At 39.5% G+C, this 16,576-nt stretch overlaps 1 protein-coding gene across 15 annotated transcripts in view; it reads left to right on the top strand.

Moving 5' to 3' along the window:
* Positions 1-16,576, top strand: part of fryl (furry homolog, like) — a 102,956-nt gene that overhangs the window by 65,719 nt on the left and 20,661 nt on the right. For all 15 annotated transcript variants that reach the window (XR_013822929.1, XR_013822930.1, XM_079888307.1 and 12 more), the window contains 29 exons: positions 277-514; positions 1,140-1,304; positions 1,414-1,500; positions 1,661-1,929; positions 2,109-2,319; positions 2,442-2,566; positions 2,834-2,891; positions 3,052-3,143; positions 4,247-4,419; positions 4,509-4,669; positions 4,764-4,874; positions 4,963-5,117; positions 5,211-5,310; positions 5,976-6,144; positions 6,286-6,542; positions 7,093-7,233; positions 7,374-7,542; positions 7,802-7,886; positions 8,263-8,375; positions 9,031-9,181; positions 9,267-9,370; positions 9,469-9,651; positions 9,784-9,979; positions 11,195-11,316; positions 11,453-11,640; positions 13,547-13,641; positions 13,724-14,352; positions 14,471-14,739; positions 16,425-16,565. Coding sequence is in view for 13 of the 15 variants with exons in the window: in XM_079888307.1 (XP_079744433.1) it covers positions 277-514; positions 1,140-1,304; positions 1,414-1,500; positions 1,661-1,929; positions 2,109-2,319; positions 2,442-2,566; positions 2,834-2,891; positions 3,052-3,143; positions 4,247-4,419; positions 4,509-4,669; positions 4,764-4,874; positions 4,963-5,117; positions 5,211-5,310; positions 5,976-6,144; positions 6,286-6,542; positions 7,093-7,233; positions 7,374-7,542; positions 7,802-7,886; positions 8,263-8,375; positions 9,031-9,181; positions 9,267-9,370; positions 9,469-9,651; positions 9,784-9,979; positions 11,195-11,316; positions 11,453-11,640; positions 13,547-13,641; positions 13,724-14,352; positions 14,471-14,739; positions 16,425-16,565 (4,957 nt within the window). In the remaining 2 variants the exon portion in view is untranslated. The remainder of the gene's footprint in view (positions 1-276; positions 515-1,139; positions 1,305-1,413; positions 1,501-1,660; positions 1,930-2,108; positions 2,320-2,441; positions 2,567-2,833; positions 2,892-3,051; positions 3,144-4,246; positions 4,420-4,508; positions 4,670-4,763; positions 4,875-4,962; positions 5,118-5,210; positions 5,311-5,975; positions 6,145-6,285; positions 6,543-7,092; positions 7,234-7,373; positions 7,543-7,801; positions 7,887-8,262; positions 8,376-9,030; positions 9,182-9,266; positions 9,371-9,468; positions 9,652-9,783; positions 9,980-11,194; positions 11,317-11,452; positions 11,641-13,546; positions 13,642-13,723; positions 14,353-14,470; positions 14,740-16,424; positions 16,566-16,576) is intronic.

Below are 16,576 nucleotides of genomic sequence, written 5' to 3'. Positions count from 1 at the left end.
TTCAATATGATTCAATATTGTTGGAGGCAATAGTCTTGTGGGTAGCGTTCCAACATGTAGCGCAGTTGCTATATTCATGACTTCCTGTACAACAACTGCAGTCTGAGTCAGACTTCTAGTCTTAATAGCATGTAGTCAGAACCTGTATATCGCTGTTACCCACTTGACCTCTCTGCGGTTCTGGTGACGCATGATGCTGTTATGAAGATGATGATGTGTATCATTTATTTATTGCATTTTGTAAACAATGACTCTTTCTTTCTCCCACCCATCCAGACTGACCATCCATATGGATGAGGAGCTGCGTGGTCTGGCCTTCGCCACTCTGCAGGCTCTGATGTTGGACTTCCCGGACTGGAGAGAGGATGTGTTGTCTGGCTTTGTGTATTTCATTGTGAGGGAGGTGACTGATGTTCACCCCACACTACTGGACAACGCTGTCAAGATGCTGCTGCAGCTCATCATACAGTGGAAACAGGCGGTACAGAGCAGCAACCGCAGCCATGAATCACAGGTGCAGTCATACTCACAACAGAATTAAGTTTTGATATAATATAATATTATATACTCTACCATTCAAAAGTTTTTTTGTGAAAGAAATGAATGCTTTAATTCACCAAGGATGCATTAAATTGACCAAAACTGACTGTAAAGATATTTATAATGTTACCAAAAAATCTATTTCTATTTCAAATAAATGTTTTTCTTTAGAACTTTCCATTCATCAAAGAATCCTGAAAACAAAAAGTTTTAACTAACATTAACCAATGTTAATAAATGTATTTAACCTTTAATACATGTAAATGTAATAAATGTAAAATAAAAATGTTATTTCATGTTAGTTAATGCATTAACAAATGTTAATAAATGAGACCTTATTGTAAAGTGTTACCATTGCATTTTACCATATATTAAAATAAAGTTTAAAATTGTAATAATATTTTTAAAAATTAAAATTTTTACTACATTTTTGATCAAATAAATGCAGCCTTGGAAAGCAATTCCTTCAAAAACGTTCCTGCCGACCCCAAACTTTTGAACGGTAGACTGTGTATTTCTTACTTTTATTTTTCTTAAAAAAGTAGCTTATACATTTGAAACTTGTAGTTTAACATGGTATTTATTGTATATATTTTTAGAGCCCTTCTCTCCCTCTGGAGCGATCTCCTCTCTGGACGGTTCTGCATGTGGTGGAGGGTCTGGCTCTGGTCGTGCTGTGCAGCTGTCGACCTGCAACACGCAGACTCGCTGTCAATGTCCTGAAAGAGGTCCGATCACTGCACACGGCTCTCTGTATCACTAAGGTAACCACCCGCTCTGAATGACTTCCTGTTGTTCACCTACATGAGATGACCTTCTTTTTTGCTCTTCATATTCATATTCATTGCATTGTCTTGTTTTTCTCTCTCTCAGGGAGATGAGGAGTTAGCTATAGACGTGATGGACAGATTGAGTTCTTCAGTCCTCGAGAGCTTTATTCACCTTACTGGGGCCGATCAGGTGAGGAAATGTGGAACATTATGTATTTTGGATATTAGTGTCCCCTCCGGACAGGAATTCTTAGAAACCTTCTGTCCAAAACAATCAAAAAATAAAATCTCAGACTATTTTTTTTAAATTAAGTTTATCTTTTTTTTTTTGTTGCCCCTTTTTGCTGTAGACAAATCTGCTGTACTGTCCCAGTGGAATAGACCTTCAGACTCTGGCAGAGTGGAGCTCATCTCCCATCAGCCACCAGTTTGATGTGGTAAGCCCCTCCCACATCTGGGTGTTTGCCCATGTGACGCAAGGTCAGGACCCCTGGGTCATCAGCCTGTCTAGTTATCTGCGGCAAGAGCACCTGCCCAAGCACTGCCCCACTGCGCTGAGCTACGCTTGGGTCTTCGCCTCCACACGCCTTCAGCTGCTCTCGCCACAAGTCGACATCAAGTATGTTTTCACTTTCAAATGTGTCTCTAGTAGGAATGGGTTAAAAAAAAAAACTTAACTATATCTCCATGTTTTCACCCTATATTTCATAGCCATTGTTGCCAAATATGTAAAATAAAAAAAAAAGAATTACAAATGTTTAAAGACATAATATTCCTTTGTGACCTTTGATCTTGCAGCAGCCCGATCAATGCTAAGAAGGTGAACAGCATGAGCAGTAGCAGTGACTCATACGTGGGGCTTTGGAGGAACTACCTAATCCTCTGTTGCAGTTCTGCCACCTCATCCTTATCTTCATCCTCTTCCTCATCGGCCCCCGGCTCTGTCCGCTGCTCCCCGCCTGAGACGCTGGCATCCACCCCAGACAGCGGATATAGTTATGACTCAAAGGTCAGAGGTCTTATCACCCTACCAGCTCTAATGTCAAATGCAATGATTAACACTGTTAAATGTGATATATTTTTTGGACACCATAGTTTAAAGGATGAACAAGTTTGTTTGTGTTTGTGCAGATCATTAGCATTCCGTCCCCTTCCTCCTTGTTCAAGCATGTGGTTCCCATGATGCGCTCTGAGAGCATGGACATCACTGAGTCTCTTGTCCTGGGGCTTGGCCGGACCAACCCTGTAGCCTTCAGGTGCGTCTTAGGATCACCTGACCTAGATTTTATTACTAGGTTTAAATGGGACCACTCACAAGTGGTCAGACTGACATATCGGGCTGACACTTGGTTTTAAATTAAATGCATCTGAAATGAACCTCCATGGCTCATGCATCACTTACGATGTCAGTGTGTTACAACAAAGTAGACAAACTTGACAAAACTGTAGAGAAAAAAAGTGCAGATATATTATATATATGCTATAAATAAGTATATGGTTAAACCCAGTGATATGTCTTGCAGAGAGTTGTTGGAAGAGTTAAACCCCATCATTAAAGAGGCACTAGAGAGAAGGCCAGAGGTGAGTTGACCCGTTAACAGTTTGTTCTACTAGACCATTTAAATGCAAGCTTTTTTGTTCATGTATCCATGATCTACATAAAATAGATCATGAATAGATATGCAGATCTACATAAAATAAAATATTTGATCCTTGTGGATTTTTTTGTTTGTTTGCGCAGAATATGAAACGACGCCGGCGTCGTGACATTCTCAGAGTCCAGCTGGTCCGGATTTTTGAACTACTGGCCGATTCTGGAGTCATCAGTCAGACGTAAGTCTCACACACACACACACACACACACACACACACACACACACACACACACACACACACTCACACTCACACGTACACTACCATTGAAAAGTTTTGCTTTTGAAAAATATATTCTTTTTAAATAAATGAATACTTCAGCAAGGATTCATTAAACTAATCAAAAGTTACAGTAAAGACATACAAAAGATTTCTATTTCAAATAAATTCATCTAAGAATACTGAAATGTAATGTATTATGGTTTCCACAAAATTATAAAGCATCACAACTGTTTTCAACATTATGATAATAAGAAATGTTTGAACACCAAATCAGCATATTAGAATGATTTCTGAAGGATCATGTGACACTGAAGACTGGAATAATTAAACTTTTACATCACATGAATAAACTACATCTTAAAATATATTCTACATCTATAAATATATACAAAACAGTGATTTTAAATTATAATATTATTTAACAATATTTATATATTTACTGTATTTTTAATCAAATAAATGGTGAGCATAAAATACTTTTTTCAAAAATATTATAAAATCTTGCGAAATCTTTCATAAACTTGGGGTGCCACTTTTCACACACACTCAGTAGTTTATCATATAAATATTAACAAAGACCAAAATGCATCACAGGAGAATTCTAAACATTTCCATAACATCTCAGTGATGTATTGTGTTTAACAGCATTCTGTGATGGAAATGTAATTAAGCTTATTTGGAATAAAATATTCGACTCCTTAGTTTTGCTAAAGTTAATTTCATTGCTAGCACTAATGTATCCTTATTTACGAGGTGTTTGTGCTAGAGGTGTGAATCTTTACTTGCAAAAAAAAAAAACCTAAATTAAAGCATCAGACGCAAGTGCTTTGCTTACGAAGGACATGTTTGCAACTTTTTATTAATATAAGCTTATAATAAGAGTACTTAATTTACAAATAAAACGGTATGTTTTAATAAGTATGATACGCCTATTAAATTAGATTTGTTTTAAATCGATTATTTTCTCTGCATCGATGCAGAATCGTTCACATCAGCCTTGCGATGCATCATAAAAAAAACAATTATATTCCACAGCTGTAATTTGTGCGTTGTCTGTGCAGTGCGAGTGGTGGTCTGGATGGGGAGTCTCACTCTCTGAACAGCACTCTGCTGGAGTATGTGGATCTCACCCGACAGCTTCTGGAGGCTGAGAACGACAAAGATTCAGACACACTGAGAGACATCCGGTCTCACTTCAGTGCCCTAGTGGCCAACATCATACAGAATGTACCAGGTACACATACACAAGGCCTTTTCGCAGCAGGTCTTGGTTCACTAAACTGAAATTTAACTTGACCTGACCTCATGATTGTGTTTCTGCAGTACATCAGAGGAGGAGTATATTCCCTCAGCAGTCACTGAGACACAGTCTGTTCATGCTCTTCAGTCATTGGGCTGGACCCTTCAGCATCATGTTCACACCACTGGACCGATACAGTGACCGCAACATGCAGATTAACAGACACCAGTACTGCGCACTGAAGGTACATTCTCACAAAACAAACATTTGCCTTTGCAGCCGTTTCAAATTGAACTTTTATCGAGTCTGAATATGGTCTATGATGTGTATCTGCACAGGCCATGTCCGCAGTGCTATGTTGTGGTCCGGTTGCTGATAACGTTGGCCTGTCTTCTGATGGGTATCTGTATAAGTGGCTGGACAACATTCTAGACTCTCAAGACCGCAAGGTATCCACACGCCACTCACGTGCCCGCATTAGCATCAATAACCAATCGACTTTTATGAACTGTGTCGTGGTTGTATCTTTGTACTCAGGTGCATCAGTTGGGTTGTGAGGCAGTGATGTTGTTATTAGAGCTGAACCCAGATCAGAGCAATCTGATGTTCTGGGCGGTGGATCGCTGCTACACTGGCTCACGCAGGGTTGCTGCCGGCTGCTTCAGAGCAATCGCCAATGTCTTTCACAACAGGTATATATGACACTGACCCTGTGATGAATGTGATTGAATTTGTGTCAGTAATTCAGATTCAATGAATACTGTGTGTTTTTTTGTCTCTTGCAGGGATTACCAGTTTGACACTGTGGTTCTGCTGAATCTCATCCTGTTTAAAGCTGCCGACTCTTCCAGAGACATCTATGAGGTTGCCATGCAGCTATTGCAGGTCAGTAAAGATGCTTCTTTCAGTCAAGGGAAATTAATGTGATTTCTATATAATAATATATCATAATAAACACAAAAAAATACATAAATCATTTAAATATCAGTTCTCATGTTGAACAAATGTGCAAAAATAATAAACTAGGAAGCAATGCCTTTTGACCATGCTCTGCTTCCTGTATAAAGACTTGCTTCCTGTTTAAAGATCATACGCTAAATGACTGAGGATCACACACCAGGCATCGTTTTGAACACAACAAACTCACACAGAAACATGCGCCACGTTGATAGAAGCATGAAAAAAAAAAAGTTTTTCAAAATGGCTCAAAATATCAAACATGTTTCATATCCTCCGACTGGATGAAATCATAGTCTTGTGCAAAAAGTCTTAAGTCTGTGCCACCACACACTACGGGATTCTTTTTGTTATACTGGCTCTGACTTTCAGCAACTAGCATTGACTCATCCAAAAATCTGAACAAAATCATGTAATGTATTCCAGCCTTTAGCATAAAGTCGTGTCTACTTTACAGCTTATTTTGGCCAAGAACTGGCAAGTGGGCTCATCTGAAAGACCATGTATAGTGACCAGCCACAGTTTATGGTCAAACAAGTGTAGTTTGATTTGTAGTAAATATTAATGTGTGTATGCATGTGTTTGCATGTTAGATTCTGGAGCCCAAACTGTTCCGTTACGCCCATAAACTGGAGATCCAGCGTGCTGATGGGGTCTTGTCTCCAGCCTCCCCTCTTCCTCACCTGTACTCAGTGTCCTACTACCAGCTAAGTGAAGAACTGGCACGGACTTACCCTGAACTCACCCTGCCCATCTTCTCAGGTACCAGTGTTATTCTTAACTGAAAATAAACATCACTATTGTAATTTGAATGCTGAAATAAAATAAAATATCAATAATGGCAGCATTTTCCCCTTAAACATGTGTTGTGTTTGTAATGAGATTCCGGGTGGTTTTATTTAGAGGTGAGTCAGAGAATACAGACAGCACACCCTGGTGGGCGACAGGTGATGCTGCATTATCTCCTACCCTGGATGAACAACGTGGAGCTGGTGGACTTCAAGCCTTCAGCAAGGCGTCAAGATGAACCTTCGTCGACGGAGGAAGAGGAGAGAGATATGATGATGGTGAACAGCCGTCGCTGGCTGAAAGGAGAGGGCTGGGGTTCACCACATGCCACTACCATGATCCTCAATAACCTCATGTTCATGACTGCGAAGGTAAGTGCCCACATACTACATGCAGACTATGTGCTGACTATTGGACAGGGTTTCTACTGTCGCAAAAAAAACTGGAATTATGGAAAAATTAAAATATATATAGTGAATATATGTTTCTATAGAAAACATAATTTTTCTGTTATTTCCTAGTTGTAAAATATTTCTTTGGCAGCATGTCTTGATATTCATTGGCTAGACTTTTTGTTTGAATGGAGGTATTTGTATGTTAAGTATTACAAGTTATAATATATATTCATTTGTAATGAATGTTACACACTTATATTCTGTCACACATTAATTAATTATTTTTTTATTTTATTTTTGTTTTATTTGTTTGTGTATGTTTTCCAAAATAATTTTGGAATATTTATTTGTTATATTTTATTATTATGTAAATCAGGGATTCTCAACTCTTGCCCTCCACTTTCCACTTTCAAACAAAATAAAAAAAAAATTAATTAATAAAAACTCCTGATGTAAATATATTGTTTTAACACATTTATACCAAAGAAGACCATTACATAAATGTTAATATGGTCTAAATTTACAGTATGGCGATGAGTTCGCATGGTCAGAGATAGAGAATGTCTGGACCACTTTAGCTGACAGCTGGCCCAAAAATCTGAAGATCATCCTGCACTTCCTCATCAGCATGTCTGGAGTCAACAGTGAACCAAGTCTCCTGCCTTATGTGAGTGACACCTGCCCCTGCCAATCAACCAGATACTCAATACCGGAGTAGATGGGCTGCACTTGAGACTTGAGGCCATGTTACTTAACTAGTTTGTTGGATACTATTGTGTTTCTGAATGTGTTTTCTTATATTTTCAGGTCAAGCGAGTGGTGGTGTATCTGGGCAGGGATAAGACGATGCAGCTGCTGGAGGAGTTAATGTATGAGCTGGAGCTAACAGACCCTGTATCCTCAGCTGTCACTCATATGGATAACCCACCTTACTACCGCATTACTTCCTCTTACAAGATCCCTTCTGTTACATCAGGTATATATGCTTTAAACCAGTCTGACTGTGTATCTTTCTCAACATGACCTTTATACAAACAAAGAATAGAATCATAAGACCATGAATCTTGACTGTTCATGGACTATCTTTATAGATACCCGAAAGAAAATTCACTGAAGTAGGAACAATTCAGAAAGCCAAAATATTACAGAAAGCTTCCTGATAAACATGTGATAAAAAAATCATGACATCATCATATTTTCACATTTTCTTTTGTTTAAATGTTTGCTTTTTTCAGGAACAACGTCCAGTAGTAACACCATGGTTCCTGGACCTGATGGACACCATGACAGCAAACTCAAAGATTCCAACATGGAGGACAGGTAAGAGTTAATACTGATACTACAGGATTAGGAATCTTGTTTGGAAATGGGGTCCATATTTAAGGGGGGAAAAAATTCTGTTGCATTTGTCCTCAGTGTTTGCCCACAACAAAAAAACATACAGCTCGACCGGTGTAGTCCGAGTCGTGAACAAATTAATCATACAAGCCTTTGCAATGGATTAGTCAAAATAACTAATCTCATCGAACTGCCGAAGTATTGTATAATTGTATACTACTGAAAATAAACCAAGATTTGTTTATTAGCTATTACTGACTGGTTGTTCATTATTTGGTGCTTCCTCAATAGTACTTTGTTGAATTATGGAAATATTAAGTGAAACTTGAATTTTTTGACGTTCTATATATCTGCACAGTTACACTCATTTGGACATCTACACTGGTCTGAACAGTAATCTGAACCGACAGCACCATCGTCTGGAATCCCGCTACAGCAGCAGCTCAGGAGGGTCCTATGAGGAGGAAAAGAGTGAGTACATTAGCATCACTGTCATACTTCAAATCAGTGCTCCCTCTTACTTCTGATGTTGCCCCTGCTCAGATCAAAAACACTCAGTCTGAAGACAGACTCAAAAATTTGTGGATTTAAAGGTAGAAACTGCAAAATTGAATGGGTAGCATTTCAGTGATTTTTCCCTGTGTTTTTGTTTTACTGTACGTGAATTTCAATTCAAAAGTATGTAGTCAGTAAGATTTATTAAGAAATTAATACTTTTATTTAGCACAGATGTAAAGACATTTATAATGTTACTATAAAAATTCATTATTTATTATTTAATGTTATTATAATGTAAAATATTTATATATCAAATAAACACTGTTCTTTTGAACTTTCTATACATCAAAGAATCCTGAAATTGTATGACCTCTGAAGGATCATGTGACACTAAAGACTGGAGTAATGGCTGCTGACAATTCAGCTTTGCCATCACAGGAATAAATTACATTTAAAAATATTAAAATAGATAAACAGATATTTTAAATTCTAATAATATTTCCCAATATTACTGTTTTTTCCTGCATTTTTGATTAAATAAATGCATCCTTGGTGAGCATAAGAGAAATCTCACTGACCTCCAACTTTTGAACTGTAGTGTTTATGATCTCATTGTTTTTCTCTTTAGGTGACTCTATGCCTGTCTACGCTAACTGGCGTCTAAAGGTGATGGATCATAACCAGCCAGAGCCTCTCCCATTTCCTCCCACTGGCGGCTGCTGGTCACCACTTATTGATTACCTGCCTGAGACCACCACACCTGGAGTCTCCTTGCACAGGTGAAGGACATACTCAGTGTGTCCTATGTCAGTGTTGTTCTCCTTGACCTTTGACCACTGACAACACACTGTCATTTCTTTGCAGGTGTAACATTGCTGTGATCTTGCTGACTGACCTCATTGTAGACCACGGGGTCAAAGTGGAATGGAGCGCGTACCTTCACCTGCTGCTGCATGCCATCTTTATAGGTAACACATACACAGCTCTACAGTTTATTTAAATCATTAACCCTGGAAAGTGCCACATTGTATGTCCTGTAATGCTCTGTGTTTATTTGTGTGTGTAGGTTTTGACCATCAGCACCCAGAGGTCTATGAGCACTGCAAGCGTTTACTGCTCCACCTGCTGGTGGTCCAGGGCACCAACAGCAGCGTCCAGTCACTGGCATCTGTATTGCTCCGCAACCGCGAGCTGAACGAGCCCAGAGTTCTGACAGTCAAACCCGCTCTTCAGGAGTTCAACCTCACAGGTACTTTAAAGCACAGCGTGTTTTGTTACATAGACATTTCTACCTAATTGATAATGACCAATTACAATATTTGCCATGTCCCAGTGTTTTTATACTAAGAATAAAATAATTGTGAATTGATTTGTCTCCCAGGTGTCACAGAGCTGATGCCAGACTACCAGCCATCTCCAATGACAGACTCTGGCCTGAGCTCCAGCTCCACATCCTCGAGTATCAGTCTGGGCAGCACAGTCCTGCCTCACCTCCCCCCTACTCTCCTTAATGAGGTGGACCTGTCTGCAGAGCAGGACGAGAAGGTCAAAAACCTCATTGAGTTCATCAGCTCAAGGTGAGGGAGTCACTGCACGCCACTATGTCAAATTCTTTCTCTTATGGGAAATTTTACTCCAGGGTGCTTTAGAGCTAGGGCTGGGCAATAGATTGGTATCAGTATTTATCGAACAAAATGCCATGATGTCAGTATTAAACTTTTTGTGTAATGAGAGTAATTTTCGACACATCTAGTTGAATCTCACGTGTGTGAGCAGCACAGTTTAGTCTACTGCACATACTACGTCATGCTCATGGTGTTTTTAGCATCTCCCTTCTCACTATATGAGAATTTCCGCATGATTTTAATCACCGGATCTACTCTCACACAATTTCATTTGCTAAAAGTTAGCATCCAATATACACTGAAACTCAAAGCTTTCCAAAAATGTGTTAAAGTTTATTTTAATTGACACTATTTTTGAGGATTAATTTGTATTAAACTGTAAAACACAGAATACAGAAAACACAGACAACAAACAGGAAACACAGAATTTAGGTAGGTGAAACAAAATTTGTGAAAAATAACATATATTTCATTGGGCCCTAAATGAAGAGGTACAGCTTACCCATTGGAGTTTACTTAACTCAAATAAGTTATGTTTACATTAATTCTTGAGGTCTAACAAACATATAGAATGCATTTGTTCTCTATTAATGATATGAAATGAATATCAAATATTGAGTATCTTTATAAATATTGACAAATGTTATGAAAAAAATATTGTAATGATATTTTTGGCCATATCACACATCCCTTTTCAGAACTGTTGACCCTGTTGAAGTTAAAGGAGAACTGCAAGTCCAACTGGGGTCCATGATAGGGCACGTTTTTTTGTAAAATGACTTTCCACATAGTTGTCTCTGCATATTAAGATGGGAAGGGTGGATAAAATAGCAATGTGTTTCTTCAGTCTTGTTACCAATCATTAATGTTGTTCCTGGCAAGTTTCCCTGGATACGTATTGAACGAGTATTTATTTTGTGTTAAGTTATTGTATTTTTCCCTCTGCCTGCAGCCATGTCTAACAGGAGAGGGTATTGTTGCCTTGCATGCGTGTGTGTGTGTGCTCAGTCTCGTTTCTGTGTGAACGTTTGATTTAGAGTGTTTTTATACATACAGTTTGTTTGTTTACTGGGAGTTGTGTGAGCCTGCTTTGCCTTTGTTCTCTGTTAGATATTTTCTGCCGTGTCACTTCTTCTAAATCTGTTCTTCTGATTGGTTGGCCCATAGGAAGCGAGGTCCGCTGTGGAACCATGAAGACGTCTCTCCTAAAAACCCCAACATCAAGAGTGCTGATCAGCTTAGTGTATTCCTTCGTCATGTTGTCAACGTCTTCAAACAGACACCGTCCGGTAAGACATGGCATATGCTAATTTCACTGCATTATGTAGTGGACCAACTTCCATTTGGAGGAATACATAATTTTTTACTTGTAGTGAATCGAAATGTTTAGTCTATGATTGATTTTTGTGATGTATGTTTGATTAGGTTGTCAGTTGGAGCAGGAGCTGAGTGAAGTTGCTTTGCAGACCGCTCTGTCCTGCTCATCACGGCACTATGCCGGTCGCTCCTTCCAGATCTTCAGAGCGCTAAAACAGCCACTCACAGCTTCCACGTTGTCAGATGTGCTGTCTCGTCTGGTAGAGACTGTGGGAGATCCAGGGGAAGAGGCTCAGGTATATAGAAGTGTCCCACTGTTCCGGAAGTACCAATGAGAAAGCAACAGCAGGGCTCAATAATAAGTTTTTTTTTTTTTGTCTGCTGACCTGATCAGGGCCAGTACTTCAGATTTTCATTGCCCCTACTACTGAAACAAGGCCTCGTTTACACTGTCAGTGAAATGTGACCCAATTCCGTTTTTTTTTTTTTTTTTTTTTTTTTTTTTGCTCGTATGTAACAAAGATCAGATGTGTTCTATGACCGTGTAAACAGGAAAAAAACGCATGCATTCGGATATTTCGAGATCGGTTTCTGGCCTCATTCATATGTGGAAATAAATCAGATATAAATCAGATATGTGCAATGTGACTGTCATGTAAACAGGCAGAGCGGATTTTCTGAGGCATTAGGCTACGTCTCTGCGGTTTAATGACGAGAGCAACCCCGAAGCGCATCTGCAAAGGGACGGATGATGTCAGGTGTCTTCGTAGGAGAGGAATGTGGACAAACGTTGACACGACATATCAAAGGTTGGCTTGCTCATCCTAAAATTTCGGACCTACTGCTCCTCGTTAAAGCCAATATTTAAACAATATGGTTCCACCAGTCCTGAGATCTCTCTCACATACAATAACTGAAGCAAATGCGCAGGCTGCAATAATGCGCAGGCTTTTCGTCCTCCTCCGCCTCAAAATCATGGTGATGTTTGGCGAACTTTGCATATATCGCAGAGCTAGCATCAGGCATATTTCGCGTTCATCCATCTGTGCAAGAGAATTTAACCCTTTAAGCATGTTTCAGATAGTATGGCAAGTGCAAACACATGAATCGGATATGGGTCAATGTTGAAAGAACGTGTAAACAAATGGTCAAAAAAATTGGATATTGGGCATCAAGACCTGCAGTGTAAATGAGGCCTAAGTAGCAATTTTAGTGTCAGAAAGTTTTTTTTATTTTCTATTAAACTTTCTCTTTATATTTATGTATATTTAAATACATTTTTATATATTTTAAATAGAGATTTTTTTTTTTTTTAAATCTTATATTTTTGTCAGCAAAAGATGTTATTAAACTTTCTCTGTATTAAATAAATATAATGTTTATATTTAAATAACATTTTTTTTTAAATATATTATATATTTTGTTTAGTAAAAAAAAAATCTTTTGCCTGCTTTTCTTGTCAGAAAAGAGTAAACAAAATAAATAATATTAATATAATATACTTGAAACTTTCCAAGATTCGTTGTTCAACAAGTTTTCAATTTAATATTTAAAATTGAATTTCAACAAAACCTCATCTATGTTAGCCAATTAGATTTTTAAATCAGTTTATGTTGGCCCGATCATACATGTAGCATTCGTGTCAACTGACCCAAATCACTCTCACACTGTTCCCAGCCCGCCTTAAAGTCCCGATGAAATCAAAATTGAAGGTTTTTGACTTTTAGTATGAATATGTTAGCCTTACTGTTATCATAAGTTAGTGTGTTCCAAAACAATGATAACATTCGCATTTAGAAGATATAAGCATTCAAAAATTAGTCTCTCACTTCCGCCAATATGAATCAATGATTATGATTGGCACTATATAGAGTTGGCACAGACCAGAAAGCTTATTGAAAACTTATTGCTATATTTTAAAGCGATATGGAGGAGATTAGGAGGAGAAACGGTTAGAGATGAAGAGGAAACTGCGGCTTTACCAAGCTCAACGGCTCTGGCCGCACTGTGATATATATGAAATGCTATTGGCTATTTTGAAAAAGGGGAGGAGCTGTTTGATATGTCCCGCCCTATCTTCCTGTTTCAGTGGAAATTACATCAACACATTGAATAATGCAGTACGTTTCAAGGCACTTCAGTGGGCCTTTAAGTGTTGATCCCTGAACAGTCATAATCAAACGTTTCATCTGTCTCCCGCAGGGTTTTGTTATTGAGTTGCTGTTGACACTAGAGGCTGGTATAGACACTCTGGCTGAAACGATGAAGAGCTATGACCTGCTTACTGCACTCTCACAGTAAGACATGCTCTGCTGCGGTAAAATATTATTTCCATCGTATACAGCACATTACTAAAAATGCTGTCTCCATCTCCTGTAGGGCCTCCCATGATCCTCTGCAGGGTACCAAGTTTGCCAGTAACAGGAAAAGTACCGGTCAGCTGAACCTCGGCAGTGGAAGTTTCTTACATGTCCATTACAGCCACACTCGCAGCAACTCCCTCCGTGCCAGTCTGATGGGTGAGCGCCTTGGAGACCGCCGCCGCAGCAATACCCTTGATGTAGCCGACCGCTTGGGCGGCAGCCACGGCAACCTTGCCCGCACTCGGAGCTTATCATCATTACGAGAGGGTGGTGGCCGTGGCGATGGAGGAGGTGGAAATGGAGTAGGATCTGGTGAGGTGGTGCCACCGATGGACCCCACCAATCTAATGGCGACGGTCTTCTGGATTGCTACGTCGCTGCTAGAGTCCGATTATGAGTTTGAGTACTTGCTGGCACTCAGGCTGCTGAACCGACTGCTGGCCCAGATGCCCCTGGAGAAGGTGGACAGCAGGGAGAAGCTGGAGAGTGTGCAGGCCAAACTGAAGTGGTACAACTTCCCCGGCCTGCTGACGCTCTTTCTGAAGGGTTTCACTTCAGCTGCAACGCAAGAGCTCACAATTCACCTCCTCAGTAAACTCATCACTGTGTCCCGACACACACTCATAGACCCCTCACAGCTAGGAGGTGCGCCCATGGTTTTGGAACATTTTAAAATCTGAGATTTTGTTATGAATACCTGGGTCTTAAAAATGAATGAGAGTGTATATCCATGTATTTATTGTCTTAACTTATTCCCTGTTAGGTTTTCCTCTGAATATCCTGTGCCTTCTGCCGCACCTGGTCCTGCACTTTGACAACCCCACAGTGTTCTGTAAAGAGACTGCTGATCGGATCGCCAAAGTGTGCGCTGAGGAAAAGTCAGCCACACTGGCCAACCTGGCTCACATGATGAGCCTGTACTCAACGCACAGCTACTCGCGAGACAGCACCAACTGGATCAACGTGGTGTGCCGCTACTTGCACGACTCCTTCTCTGAAATCACCTTCAACCTGGTCACATACCTAGCTGAGGTGAGATGAATTTGATTGAGTCATACAGTTGGAACTAAGTTGGGATATTGTTGAAGTGTTTACAGTTTTAAGTATCTAATCCTCTTTTTCAAACAGCTATAAATCTGCCTCCCTGTTAAAAACGCCACCAATGTTAAAAAACAGTTGTGCTGCTTAAAGCTATGGTCTACGATTTCAAAGATTGTTCATTATTAATAACCTCGTTTAGATGCTGGTTATGGTTCTACAGTACAATCCTAACAATATGAAGAGAAAAAAGAATGAAAAAAATCCATTCACTCTATTGGGTGTACACCCGCAGAGAAGTTAACCAATGTAAGCTGTCCGGCCGGACAGCTTACATTGGTCAACTGCTCTCATCCAATCCCCCGCTCTGCTTGAAACTCCACGTGGCGCTCGCGTCTCCACCCCACCCCGCCCCCCTCCTGCAACATGAAAATTCGCGTGCAAGCAGCTGACAGTCTATGGTAGCTAGCAGAGTAGAATCAGCTCAGTTATGGAGAAAAAAACAAACCGAAAGCAGCAAGCGGCCCCTGCTTGCCCCCACAGTCACGGCTGACTTTTTGTTGAGCAGGTAAGCATTTTTTTATACTTTTATGGTGTGAGGTGTTACATAAATAGCTTTTTATCAGTCTGACAACATGCTTATGCTGCCGGTCGGCATTGGAATGTTAGCCGTTTAGCATCGCCTATCACGGGTCAAAGTAATTATATTTCTTGAAGTGATTGAATATATTTTAGTAGGCCTAGTGGGTTCTGTTCGAGCCGATCGGAATTTGAACAAGATGCGCTGTGTGCTGCTATAACAATTACAATACTTAGCAATACTAACTAATAATGCAATTAATGTGCCTTAGGTAGCACTTTTGAACAGGGTAAACGAGGCTCAGGAGGGGAAACGTATGTCAAACGTACCCTCCTAAGACGGCAGCTGTAATACAGTATTATTTATTTTATTTATTTATTATTGTTTGTGTTTCGGGTGGTGGGGGGTTTAGAACATTGTATGTGTTGCTAATTTTGCGTGAGCGTGAACTCAAACGTGTACCTCTGAGCTATTTTGACATTGTACATGGTAAATCTCTGTTCCGATGTTTACTACCGGTGATCACAGCTTGACAGACTGAGTGACGTTGTTCAGGTCGTTTCCCGGTGGGAGGGATCAGGTAGCACAGAGGGGAGGGGTGTGTATGTGGAGGGGTGGGATGAGTTTTTTAAAAATTCCCAACCATCTCAGGCTTTCTCGACCGATTTTCAACATCGTAGACTACAGCTTTAATGTAAAATTTGTTGAAACTGTGGTGCATTTTTTCAGGATTCTTTGATGAATAGAAAGTTAAAAAAAAACGGTGTTTATTTGACAGAAATCTTTTGTAAGTCTTCACTGTATTTTTTTTAATCAATTTAATGCACCCTTGCTGAATATAATTATTAATTTCTTCCCCAAAAAAATCTTGCTGACCCCAAACTTTTAAACAGCAGTGTATATAAATGTATGATTATATTATGTTATATATTATTATTATTTATGTATTTATCAACAGTATTTGCTCACTTAACGAGACTGATTTAACAGAATGATGATTTCTCAAGACACATTTTTCAAAGCTGAACTGCGCTGTCATGTAACTTTGTGCTCGAGTATATGTATATAATCTCTTGACCTTTTACCTCTTCTGTTTTAGTTATTGGAGAAAGGACTAAACAGCATGCAGCAGTCTTTACTACAGATCATCTACAGTCTACTGAGTCACATTGACCTGTCTGCTGCTCCTGTCAAACAGTTCAACCTGGAAATCATGAAGATTATTGGCAAATATGTACAGGTGTGTGTACA

The sequence above is a fragment of the Squalius cephalus genome (assembly GCF_949319135.1).
Source record: "Squalius cephalus genome assembly, chromosome: 12".
Lineage (NCBI taxonomy): Eukaryota > Metazoa > Chordata > Actinopteri > Cypriniformes > Leuciscidae > Squalius > Squalius cephalus.
The sequence above is the reverse complement of the archived record's forward strand: the minus strand, read 5'-3'. Positions and strand labels throughout refer to the sequence as shown.